The sequence below is a fragment of the Phocoena sinus genome, chromosome 7 (genome assembly GCF_008692025.1).
Source record: "Phocoena sinus isolate mPhoSin1 chromosome 7, mPhoSin1.pri, whole genome shotgun sequence".
NCBI classification, from domain to species: Eukaryota; Metazoa; Chordata; class Mammalia; order Artiodactyla; family Phocoenidae; genus Phocoena; species Phocoena sinus.
In genome coordinates, this window is record NC_045769.1 from 38688925 (window position 1) to 38701762 (window position 12838).

A 12838-nucleotide genomic window follows, 5' to 3' on the forward strand; every position below is an offset into this window, starting at 1 on the left:
TGGCAATTTTCATAAGGGCTGTCTTTTGAGTTGCAATAACTGCAAAAACCTATTACAAAAGTGAGTTGGATCTTGAGAGGTTGCTAGATTCTCTTTGTCTAGGCTATGCAGATCTGTTCTGTTGCCTTGCTTTATAATGTCACGTGGTTGTTCTGGTAAACACAAGTAACTGATAAAAGAGTTTACTGAAGTATTTTGCCAGCAGTGGAGAGTAGAGAAATACCACATTGTGTTTGTTTTCTTTCAGCTTGCTTTTTTGAATTCTTGAAAAATATCTTAAAATTTTATTTAAGCTTGATGAGGGCAGAGGCTATGTCTGCTTGATTCATCATTTTTCTTGAGGGCTTAGCATAATTCCTTGGCCCTGGAATGGACTTTATAAATATTAATTGAATGAAAGGATTGATATTTTTATTGTCCTGTCTGTATACTAAGGAAAAATATATGTAGCTGTCTCAGCAGTGTTTCTCATTCTCTTATGCCCTGGTAGGATTTCAGTAGTTGGATCGTTAGATCTTGGAGCATTGCTCTTACTACTTCATTAAAAGTTAGAGTGAAGATCTTGGGTCATACTGCTTTTAAATGACTGAAGCTGAATACATAATATTGTTAAAATACCACAACCATCTCTGCAGCATTCCCAATCTGCGCTAGTAAAGTAACAACTAGCTTTTAGTCTTAAACCCTTGGAATTGTGCTTCAATCCAAGCACATTCTCAGTTGCATAAAAGTTATCTGCCTAGTAATCAAATGAGAACTTAAATGATAAACTAAAAAGCTGTACTTAGATTATTTTTAATTACTTGGCTCTGGATTTTTTTTTTTTTTTTCTGTTTGTGTGAAAGTCTACCTCTAGTTGTTCTCTTCTAGTTTTGTTAAAATATAGGTTACTTTCTATGTAAGTACCTAATTAAAGTGTGGACATTGCTGAACTCTAAAAGTGTTGGTTCAGAAATGAAAATTGCTTAACAGTATGCTGTGGAGAGATAACCTATCAGGTTACTCTCTCATACTGCTGCTCCAGGTTACTTGCTTTACCTGTCTATGTTGACATTAGACTTCTTTGCTTCACCTTGACCTGTTTGACTTTTGAGAATATTTTGAATACATTTCTAAACAATAAGTTGTTATTTTATGTTTCCATTGTGCCTACTGACCCTATCATAAACAGTGAAATGCCTGTTTTATATAATTATTTTCTACAATATTTAGTGTGTTTTATTTTGTGTTATTAATCAATAGGATACAAATAGCTGGATTTTTGGCTGCATAAACAGCACTTCTATGTGGTAAGTGTTTTGAACATAAGGCCCTCTGTTCATTTTTCTCAACATAAGATATACTCAAATCACACTTTCAGAATAGCTTCAGATTTTTTTTTTTTTTTTTTTTTTGCGGTACGCGGGCCTCTCACTGCTGTGGCCTCTCCCGTTGCGGAGCACAGGCTCCGGATGCACAAGCTCAGCGGCCATGGCTCACAGGCCCAGCCGCTCCGCAGCATGTGGGATCTTCCTGGACCGGGACACGAACCCGTGTCCCCTGCATCGGCAGGCAGACTCTCAACCATTGCGCCGGACTCTCAACCACTGCGCCACCAGGGAAGCCCCAGATTTTTTTTTTTTTAAAGCTTAACAGTTTGCTTTTTTCTTTTTAATATAAATTTATTTCTTTATGGCTGTGTTGGGTGTTTGTTGCTGCGTGCGGGTTTTCTCTAGTTGCAGTGAGTGGGGGCTATTCTTCGTTTTGGTGTGCCAGCTTCTCATTGCAGTGGCTTCTCTTGTTGTGGAGCACGGACTCTAGGCGCACGGGCTTCAGTAGTTGTAGCTTGCGGGCTCTATAGCGCAGGCTCAGTAGTTGTGGCACACGGGCTTATTTGCTTCTCAGCATGTGGGATCTTCTGGACCAGGGATCGAACCTGTGTCCCCTGTATTGGCAGGAGGATTCTTAACCACTGTGCCACCAGGGAAGTCCCACTTCAGATATTCTTAAGCTCATTTTCCTACTAAACTAAATTATAGTATTGATTTTAAAATTAAAAATAAAGAAAATTAACATACTAGTAATTTTTGCAAACATTGATAGTTGCTTGCTCGGAAAAACTACATTTTGTTCCCCAAAGGACTATGTGGATAAAGTGTATTGTGTTAGACCTATTAGACTTGAGTTCATTAGAACTGTCTTTGGTAGGTCTATAGATGGTTTCTTTTTGCTCTGAAGCTCATTTTTAATTTATAATACTTTAATATATTTGTCCTTTAATTATATTTTCGTATTTATTTCCAAGCCGGCAAGGGGTTGATTTATCATGGAAAGCTGAACTGCTGCCAACAATTAAGGTAAATTGTGGATTTAGAATGTTAATATCCAGGTGAAAAAATATTTGAGCATATAGGCATGTACAGTATGGTCTTTGATTAATTCTAGGTATTAAATAAACTTGAAATTTGCTAATATACATTTTAGAAATATTTTCTCTGGAAATACATTTAATGGAGAATAACATGCAATTATTTTTTAGCTTTCAGAGGTGAAAACTATAAGTCATCAATCCGAAATAAAATTAAATCTATATGTTATAGCATCATACTAAGAGATAGATAAATTTTTAAGATTCAATTTGAGGGTTTGTTTGGAATGGTCTGTTTTAAAATATTAAGTTGAATATACTCAGAATTCATTTTGGGGAGGACCTACAGTAGGGAAGTAAGCATCTCAAAAAGACACAAAGCAATTTTCAGTTTCAGTATCATTTGTGGTTAAGCGCTTCAGTAACTATTTACTTTTATATAGTACTCCATGGAATTTATTTAATAATTGTTAATGATTTCCTTAAGCAACTGTGGTAGGTCAGCACATCTTTACAAAAGGCTAATTTGCACACTCACAAAATCTATTGTTGAGAAAATAAAACGGTTCTAAAATTTGATGAAAATACTGTTCTAATTTTCAAATTGTATTTATCATAACTGATAGTCATATGCCAGAGTTGATAGTTTTTAGTCTTCAAGTAAATCTATACTTTAGAATATATTGTCATGATGAATACTATATTCATAGGGTTGAATGTGAAGTCCTCTGGTTGGTCCCGATCATCTCCCAACTCCAGTTAGTTATTTGTGCTCATGAATGTTTATTTATCTGTATGTTTAGTCAACTCTGTCCTATACCAATGAGAGGAATGATGACAGGATGAATAATTGCAAGTCACTTACACTTGACTTTGGAATGATTGCAGTTATTTTTTGTGTCACCTTGGTCAGTCTTACTTTGTGCATGTTCATTCATATGGCTTTGTATTGATAAGACACATAAGTGATTTGACTCATAAGAACATTTTTAAGGTCTCTCACTAGTTCTATCCTAACTGTCTAGGCAGGAGCAAAGCAAAAACAGAAGTATTAGGGTATACTTACTGATCAATCATTCATAAGATATATTAAATATTTCCTTGAATTTCCAGTTTGGATATCCTTTCCAGTCTGTAATTTAAGAGTTAGGAAGAAATAAATCATAAAAAACCCAATAAAATGTTACTTTGCTACTATTTTTTAAAAATTATTTCTTAAATCATAATATCCTTTTTTTTTTTTTAAGTCTCAAAGATTTAACAATGTATTCGTCTAGTTCTAGACCCCTGTGTTGTTTTCTCTAAGTGTAAGAAACAGCTGGCTGAGTAGTAGAACAAGTTCTTCCAGCTGCTTACTTTTTTTTTTTAATTTATTTCTTGTATTTATTTTATTTTCGGCTGCGTTGGGTCTTCGTTGCTGTGCGCGGGCTTTCTCTAGTTGAGGCGAGTGGGGGCTACTCTTCGTTGCAGTGCGTGGGTTTCTCATTGCGGGGGCTTCTCTTTGTTTTGGAGCATGGGCTCTAGGCACGCAGGCTTTAGTAGTTGTACATGGGCTTAGTTGCTCCGTGGCATGTGGGATCTTCCCGGACCAGGGCTTGAACCCGTGTCCCCTGCATTGGCAGGCAGATTCTTCACCACTGCGCCACCAGGGAAGCTCCAGCTGCTTACTTTTTTATAGTGGATACTAGAAGAAAGTGCCAGGCGGCATTAAAAGCCTACTGGAATTTAGAGGGAAAACTGGAAGAGAAAAGTTAGAAAATGAGGATTATAATACTCTGCTATCTTAAGCATTCTCAGTTGAAAAGGATTATAATTATTAAATGCAAATAAACTTTTCCATTGTAATGAAAATCAAAATTATATATATATGTGTGTTAGCCCATTTATAAAAAGTACACAAAATTATTTTGCTATGAAGTTGAAGGGAAAGGAAAGATTGAAGTGAAAAAATCTTGTGGGTTTTATTCATATTTATATCATCTCAACAAAGGTAATGTAAGATGAGGGTCATACCACCTTTGGCACCTCTGATGACTGAACTGTTAATAAATAGACGGAATCCTCCAGCAAAGCACTTGTAAATTCGGTTTAGAGCCTTAACAGTATCAGTCATATGGAACTTTTCTGTCATGGAACAATGAAGACAGAAACCACAGCAGACCAACAATTGGGTAAGCCCAAATGGACTTATTGCTAAAAACAAACAAAACAATTAACTTTGAAAAGAAATCTAAGTTAATGAGAAAAATTACCTAGTCACTATTGTGCCTAGATCATACTTGAACACCACAGCTTTGCCCTACACACAGCAGCAGAACTTGAAGGGTTTCTGACATTCAAACGCTGGTGTTTGATTTTCTGTGTGTGTTGCCTCAGCATTAAGGTCATTTTACCCTTAAAACACTGAAAAATTTCCAAACTTCATATTAACCTTACCTGTCAGTGTAACAATTTCATGAATATTATCTTCCCAAATTCCTACTGACATTGTAACTATATGGGAACTTAACTTTATAAGTAAATGTATTTTGACACACTGATATCGTTTTAAAGTATTCTGATCCTAAAAAAAAAATTCTTGAGGGAAAAAATTATTCTTGAGAATAAATAAAAGTTCTCAGTGGATAGCTACACAGAGTAACCATGGTTCTTTCTAATTAATTTATCTTTCATATTGTCTACCACCTGTCTGGTTGGTTTCAGTTGCCTTTAACTTTGGTTTCTGTGGCTCTCTTAAGGCCCTTTAATTTACATTGGAATATGTAAGTGTGTTGCAGAGACTTTGCTGACCAAGTTGAGGTGCAGTCCAGGAGTTTAACAAGCACTCCCAGGTGAATCTGGTCAGGTTGTTTGAGGACCACTCGTTGACAGTTCTCTTTAGAACCTCTATCCAACTTGCCCACATTGGTGCTTCGGAAGAACGGTGGAGAGTATTAAGTGCAGAAATTTCTTAATGTACACGGATTGTCACAGCATATAACTACTCACACCCCCGCCACATCTACTGTCAGGAAAAAAAAATAAAAGACTTGAAAACTGTATTTGGTGGCCTGGGTTGTCATTAGGTAGACCAGTCTCCAATCTGTTCATTCTTCAAAATGTGGACTGTAAGATAAGGTCTTTAGTTTTAAGAAAGGAATAGATGCTCATTTGGTGAGGTGCATTATTTGCCTTACTGTGTTCATGTCACTTACTGAATAAGTTCCAGGGAATGATGTTCATACACATCATTAGCCAGCAACTGTTTATTACTTGGGCTAGATCAGAATCATTTGAGATTAAGTTGCAATTCTTCCATCATATTGAGCATCCATTCGTTCATCAACTATTGAATGCTGTTTGTCATATACTACCAAGATAACTGTAGAAATCATACTGTAACATTATACAAAACAAGTAGATAAATTGTAAGAAACATCAAATCTGGAAATAATTATGTAAAATAATTAAATTTAATGTTAAATGTCATTTATCTTACATGAAGGGATACAGTTCAAGGAATATTTTTGGCAGTCCATATTTACATAATTATTAGAAATTTGACCTTCAGCAGGCTCATTGACCTGAAAATGTAAACATGGGCATTTTATGAAGTACTGAGCATAAAGTTTGAAGTCAGTTTTTTCATGACTTACTAGGTAAGAAATAAATGTTTGTAATTTATCTTTCTTTTAACATGCTTTAAGCTCTATATATCCTGAGAAATAAAATCAGCTTTTTTTCATCCTTTTTTAGTCTCTGACGTTAAGACTTCAAGACTATCCATCTTTGTCTCATCTTGTTGTTTATGTACCATCTATTCATGGAAGTAAGGTAACAAACAAATTAAGGTTGTTTTCAGAATGTTTTGGGGATACTCATGCTAAATATTTAAAATTATTTTTTGATGAATTCTTCAGCTTAGGGCTTATCTGAAACAGTGGCCAGGTTGGTGATCCCCCTAAGACTGTTTAAAGCATTAGGATCATCTACTCTAACTTGAACTAAGCAGAATAAATCCAAGTCTCTTTGTTTCAAGTGGGAATTAGTTCTACTTTATCAGTCTTTCAAAATCTGTTAATTATTTGTTTTTCTTTTTGTTTTTGTTTTTGCGGTACGCGGGCCTCTCACTGTTGTGGCCTCTCCCGTTGTGGAGCACAGGCTCCGGACACGCAGGCTCAGCGGCCATGGCTCACGGGCCCAGCCGCTCCGCGGCACGTGGGATCTTCCCGGACCAGGGCACAAACCCGTGCCCCCTGCATTGGCAGGCGGACTCTCAACCACTGCGCCACCAGGGAAGCCCCAAAATCTGTTAATTATTGAGTACTCTCTTACGTGCAAGACTATGTGCCAGGAATTATAGGAGACACACAAATGAGAAAGACATGAACCCTGTTCTCAAAAAGCTGGATACTGTTGGGCAGCGGGAGAGAAATATATTTGGTGGCCAGGGAAAGGGTGAGAATGAAAGAGTTATCCAAAATGTATTAAAAAAATCAATATAGCAAATCCATGAAAAGTGTTAAAGGGGGAGATATCTCTGATTGATGAAATAAAAAAAGGCATTATTATGAGGTGATATTTAAAATTGCCTTAAAGGATAGTTAGGGTTTTTATAGGTAGAATGAATATTCTAGACCTGGGATATCTAATATAGGAGCCGCTAGCACATGTAGCGATTTAAATTTAAATTAATTAAAATTAAAGTAAAAATTCAGTTCCTTAGTTGTATTAGCCACATTCCAGATGCTCAATAGTAACATCATTGCAGAAAGTTACAATAAACAGCACTGCTGAGACAAAGAAATAGTAAGATCCAAACATGGACAGTGTAGAGTACGTTTGGAAAATAGTGAATAAGTAAATAGTAGTTTTAAAAGGATGGCTACCATGGGTAGAATAGCAGTGGAAGAAAAGTCTGGAAAAGTAGTTAATGGCCATATTCTGGAGGGCCTTGATTGGAAGATTCAGGACTTCATAGAATTCAGGAGTCAGTAGGGAAGTGAAAGATTTTTCACCATAGTAGTAATGGGATCAGAGCTATTTATTTTGGAAAATGAATCTATTTATGGTATAGGATAGATTAGAAAAAGAGAGAACCGGCACCTCATATAGGATTATGAAAGCTTGTACTAGTGAAGTGGGAGTAGAAATAAAAGGATGGTGATTTTTGAGAGAAGTAGGCAGGGAAAGAAGATGATGGAGGTAAAAGACCCTCTACTCCCCTTTCCACATTTCACCCAGCAAACTTACCCTTCAAGATCTAGCCGAAGTGTCCCTTGTTTTCCTTTTCTAGACTACTCCAGTAACCTCTTACTTATTCCCAGGATATTTTGTTTATAACTTCTTTGAGGACTATATTATACCAAGTTATAATTTATTTGTTTACGTCTTTATTGCCATCACCATAGTATGAATTCATTCAGAGTAAGGACCAGATAGGTTTTACTCTACTTTGCATCCTCAACCTTTAGTGACTACCACATAAATGCTCAAAAAAGTGTTTCTTGAATGAGAAAGTTAATGAGATTTGGGGCCAATATCATAGGAAAATTTAAAGGAAAAAAGAAAAGGGGATGTAGTTAGGAGAAGTCTCAAAGATTGAGTCTCACGAGTACCTTATAATGGATTCATTGTTTTGTTTTGCTTAGCTCAAGTGAGAGGTAATTCAGCATCTTCAATACTAAAAGCTCTCTTTAAGGGTTTTTCTTTCAGGTAAGTTGGTTTTGAATGAATTTAACATCTTCCCAAACTTGGAAAGGGCTTCCTTGGTTATTCCAAGAAATTAATGAGCGTTTAGCGAATAGCCAGTCTTAGTGGCCTAATAAATACTTAATGTGTCTTAACGCTCTTTGGAGAGTAACACTGCTGACTCTAGTGTTGCAAACCCAGTCTCACAAGGATGGTAACTTAGGCCTTTCATAATTTTTATGTGTCTGTTATAGCCCATCATCAGAAGGATACATATATTTAAATGTATATATATATATATTTTTTTTTTTTTTTTTCCTGCGGCACGTGGACCCCCCACCGTTGTGGCCTCTCCCGTTGCAGAGCACAAGCTCCGGACGCACAGGCTCAGTGGCCATGGCTCACGGGCCCAGCCGCTCCGCGGCATGTGGGACCCTCCCAGACCGGGGCACGAACCCGCGTCCCCTGCATCGGCAGGTGGACTCTCAACCACTGCACCACCAGGGAAGCCCAGGATACATATATTTAAATAGGCAGTTCAAAATTTTCTTAAGTCAACTAATCATCTTAATATAGTTTTCCAAGTGTAAATATGGATATTACTTGCATTTTTTGATGACGGAAAACAAAATAGTTAAGTCCATTAGAAATTTACTTACATTGTATATTTCAGAGACAGACTCTTGAATTCTTTCTTTTTTGGGTAAGGGTTTATTCCATAAAGAAATGGCCGAATTTTTAAAGCAATAATAAAAGTTGTATTATTTTAAATACCTGTTGAAGTGATTTAAAATTGCTTCCCTGTCTCAGGCAATGTGTCACCCAAAGATACTTGTAAAAATATAATGAATTATCCTGTTTAATAAATGATTTCTCTATAACAGCTGTTTTCTGTAGTGAAAATATCTGACAGTGTTCTTTGCCTTCTAATTAAAGAGGGAAAAATAAAAGCAGAGCCCCTTAGTTTTTTTCTTTTATTCCCTCGTGTGTGTACATTCTAATAGCATTTTCCCTCATCTGTTTTTCATTTTCAAAAACAGTCAAAACTCCACCCAAGAGGCAAACAACATAACACAGCTTAAAATACAATCCAAGGTGTAGTTACTGGAAAAGCCTAGGATAGACCCCACTGACTTTCCACTTATTGTAGACAGCAAACTACTTGCTAGCTACAGTTAGGCATCGGATTAATTTCTTCCTCAGCTCATATAAATAGATCAGAGTAATTTGGTTGGATTGTGGAAATGGTTTTAATGAAACTGTTCTTATTGTAGACAGCTGAGAGCAAGGTTCGTTATGCCACTGTAGAAATGTTATTAGATAAGAAATGCCATTACAGAGATTGCAGTGATGCAGATGTCACATTTAAGTTCACTTTTTTTGAGATAGTGTTTTTTTTTCCTTTGTACATAGTGAATCTCTCTCCCATTTATTATAATCTCTGTTTAGCCTGAAATAATCTTACATGAATAACATTAGCCATCTGTAGATGAATGGCAGTATGTCTCCAAAAGCCTTTTGTAGTCTAATTAGACTGCTGAAACATACTAAATATGCAGTTTTTGAAAATATGTAACAAAATCACATTTCTTTTTGAGTATGAAAGAATTCAGAGATATATTACCTAAATTCTTAATTATCTTGAGTTAATCTTGGCTCTTAATGCTTTGATCCATCATTTATGGTCCCTCTTCTATAAACACCTAAAACTAGCTGCAAGAAGACTTTGCTGTGCATCTGCTCTTACAGAAATGACCCTCTAATAATTTATCTATTAAGTTAAGCTTTGTCACCAAATTCTCTTAGCTTAGCATCTCTCCTTGAGGAATTCATGCCCCCTAAATATAACCAGGGTTAGAGTGTGATAGATAATAGATAATACCTTCTTCAAAACTGAAGTTTATAGATTTTTGTTTTCTACTCAGATATCAAGTGAAGATATTTTACTACAAATTTATTTCTATTTTTTCCTTATAAATCAATGTTTTATATTCCAGTTTGTTGTAGATTGTGAATTCTTTAAAAAAGAGACAAGATCCATACAGCTTCCTGTAACTCATCTTTTTTCCTTTGGTAAGTACTTTGATTTTGGAAATCTTAAGAATTGCTTCTATTTTTAAGAGTGTTGATTTATTTTGCCAGTTAGTTGCAATAATGCAGAGCCCTAACATTAAGTGTTTTTGTGTATTTCAAGTGTAGTTCTTAGAATAACCACGTGATATGGCTCAGTGGTTTGATTTTTAACTGGGCCAGCAATCATTTTCTGAGAAATGAACCTTATTTTTTTTAATAGACTTTATTTAAATATTTATTATTTATTTATTTCATTTATTTTTGGCCACGTTGGGTCTTAGTTGCAGCACGCAGGATCTTTCGTTGCGGCGCCCAGGCTCTTCGTTGTGGTACACGGTCTTCTCTCTAGTTGTGGCGTGTGGGTTTTCTCTCTCTAGTTGTGGTGTGCAGGCTCCAGGGCACGTGGGCTCTGTAGCTGTGGCACACAGGTTCCAGAGCGTGTGGGCTCTGTAGTTTGCAGTATGTGTGCTCTCCAGTTGAGGCATGCGAGCTCAGCAGTTGTGGTGCGTGGGCTTAGTTGCTCCACGGCATGTGGGATCTTAGTTCCCTGACCAGGGATCGAACCCACGTCCCCTACGTTGTAAGGCGGATTCTTTAGCCCTGGACCATGAGAGAAGTCCCAGAAATGAACTTTAAAATAAACTTATCCATGATCATATACATTTGCAGGTAATTGTCTGTGTGTATGTGTTTTCACATGAACTTATACTACATATAGGCCCTTTTTATGAAAGGTTTATTCTAAGATATAAATTACTACCTGCTGTCTGAAGGTTTCAAGATTGCTCTAAATATTTCCCTTTTTTTTTTGTTGTGGTAACATACACATAACTAACTATTCCTTTAAATTTTATTTTGAAATAATTTTAGACTTACAGAAAAATCACAGAAAGAGTAGAGTTCCCACATAGCTCTCATTCACCTTAACATAAACGATAAAATTGTCAAAACTAAGAAATTAGCACTGGTACAATACTGTTAACTACAGTTTTATTTGGTTTTCATTGGATTTTCCACCAGTGTTCTCCAGGTTCCCATATTGCATTTAGTTGTCATATCCCTAGTTTCCTCTGATCTTTGATAGTTCCTCAGTCTTCCTTTGTCTTTTATAACTTTGAGGCCCTTGAAGAGTATTGGCCAGTTATTTTGTAGAACATCTCTCTATTTGGCTTTGTCTAATGCTTTTTTATAATTAGATTGAGGTTATGCATTTTGGGCAAGAATATCACAGGAGCAATGTGAACTTCTCAGTGTATCATATCAGAGGATACATGATGTCACTGTGTCTAATTACTAATGATGTGGACCTTGATCACTTCTTGGTTAATGTGTTGTCTGCCAGGTTTCTCCACTGTAAAGTTACTGCTTTGCTTTTCTCTTTGTGATTAATAAATATCTTGGGGGAGATACTTTGAGAATGTGTAAGTGTCCTGTTTTTCTTCAAAATAACCCACTAATTTTGGCATCCATTGGTTTATCTAGTCTGAAGCAATTATTACTGGCATTCTATAATTATTGGAATTCTTCCTAAGGAAAAGTTGTCCCTTTTCCCCCATTTATTCATTTTTTATTTATGTCACTATGGACTTATGGATATTTATTTTATTTATTGGGATATAATGGAATATTATTGTTACTTTTTTTTTTGGCTTAAGTTGCTTCAGCTTTGGATGTTGGGAGCTCTTGTTAAGTTGGCTCTTGTGCTCTTTTGGCATGCCCAGGCCCAGTTTTTTTCAATATTTTTCTTTTGTATTCCATTCGTGAAAAGAATCTGTTACTTGAGAGAGGAAACTTCCTTTAAGATTTTTATCCTTCCCCCACCTTTTTATTTTTTTTTTTTGGTTGAAGAATACACAGAACAATACAGAAATGACAACTGTAAACCACCTACCTCATTAAAAATAGCAAGCTTATAAAATAAGAGATCTACCCTCCCTAGCTCAAATTTTTGTAATTGTGACTCCATGATTACACATACCATATTCAATTCCATGTTCATAGAGGCAAATTCTCCTTGTTTTAATTTATGCTCAGCTAAACTGATTAATACTGTATAAGGATAGGAAACTGCTTTCGTAGACATAATGGATATAGGTGCTTCTGGAATATGCTAAGCAATTTTAAAGTTAATCTATTAAAAGAAAAATGGGTCTTGATTTCTTCAGGTGACAAAATGAAAATTTTATTGTTGCTAAAATATACTCTGACAATAGTATGTAACTGATGTCCACCAATACTTTTGATATCTTAGATTTAATAATAAATTAAGACTTGAACTGTTTTAAAAGTGAGAACATTCAGGCAAGTTTATGCTTTGATTACTGGTGAATGTCTCACATTTTAAATTATAATACAATCGAACACTTGTGGCTTATTTGTTGATGTTAAACAATCTTCCAAATGGACCTATCAACATTTTGGTTTTGTTTTTGTTTTTTTGCGGTATGCGGGCCTCTCACTGTTGTGGCCTCTGCCGCTGCGGAGCACTGGCTTCGGACGCGCAGGCTCAGCGGCCATGGCTCACGGGCCCAGCCGCTCCGTGGCACGCGGGATCCTCCCGGACCGGGGCACGAACCCGTGTCCCCTGCATCGGCAGGCGGACTCTCAACCACTGCGCCACCAGGGAAGCCCCAAGATTTTAATAATGATGTTCTTTCTAAAATCTTCAAGGTGTGAGTCAGGCTAAAACAAAATTTTTTTTTAATTAGTAAAGTGTTCAGCTTCTGATTTCCCTTTTGCCATAGTGGA

The 12838-nt window shown here is 36.3% G+C and overlaps 1 protein-coding gene across 4 annotated transcripts in view; it reads left to right on the forward strand.

The window, feature by feature from the left end:
* The window catches only part of PGAP1 (post-GPI attachment to proteins inositol deacylase 1), a 92146-nt gene that overhangs the window by 35576 nt on the left and 43732 nt on the right, over positions 1 to 12838 (forward strand). For all 4 annotated transcript variants that reach the window (XM_032637422.1, XM_032637421.1, XM_032637420.1 and 1 more), the window contains exons 11-14: positions 1243 to 1289; positions 2285 to 2336; positions 6083 to 6160; positions 10015 to 10090. In XM_032637422.1, the coding sequence (XP_032493313.1) occupies positions 1243 to 1289; positions 2285 to 2336; positions 6083 to 6160; positions 10015 to 10090 (253 nt within the window). The remainder of the gene's footprint in view (positions 1 to 1242; positions 1290 to 2284; positions 2337 to 6082; positions 6161 to 10014; positions 10091 to 12838) is intronic.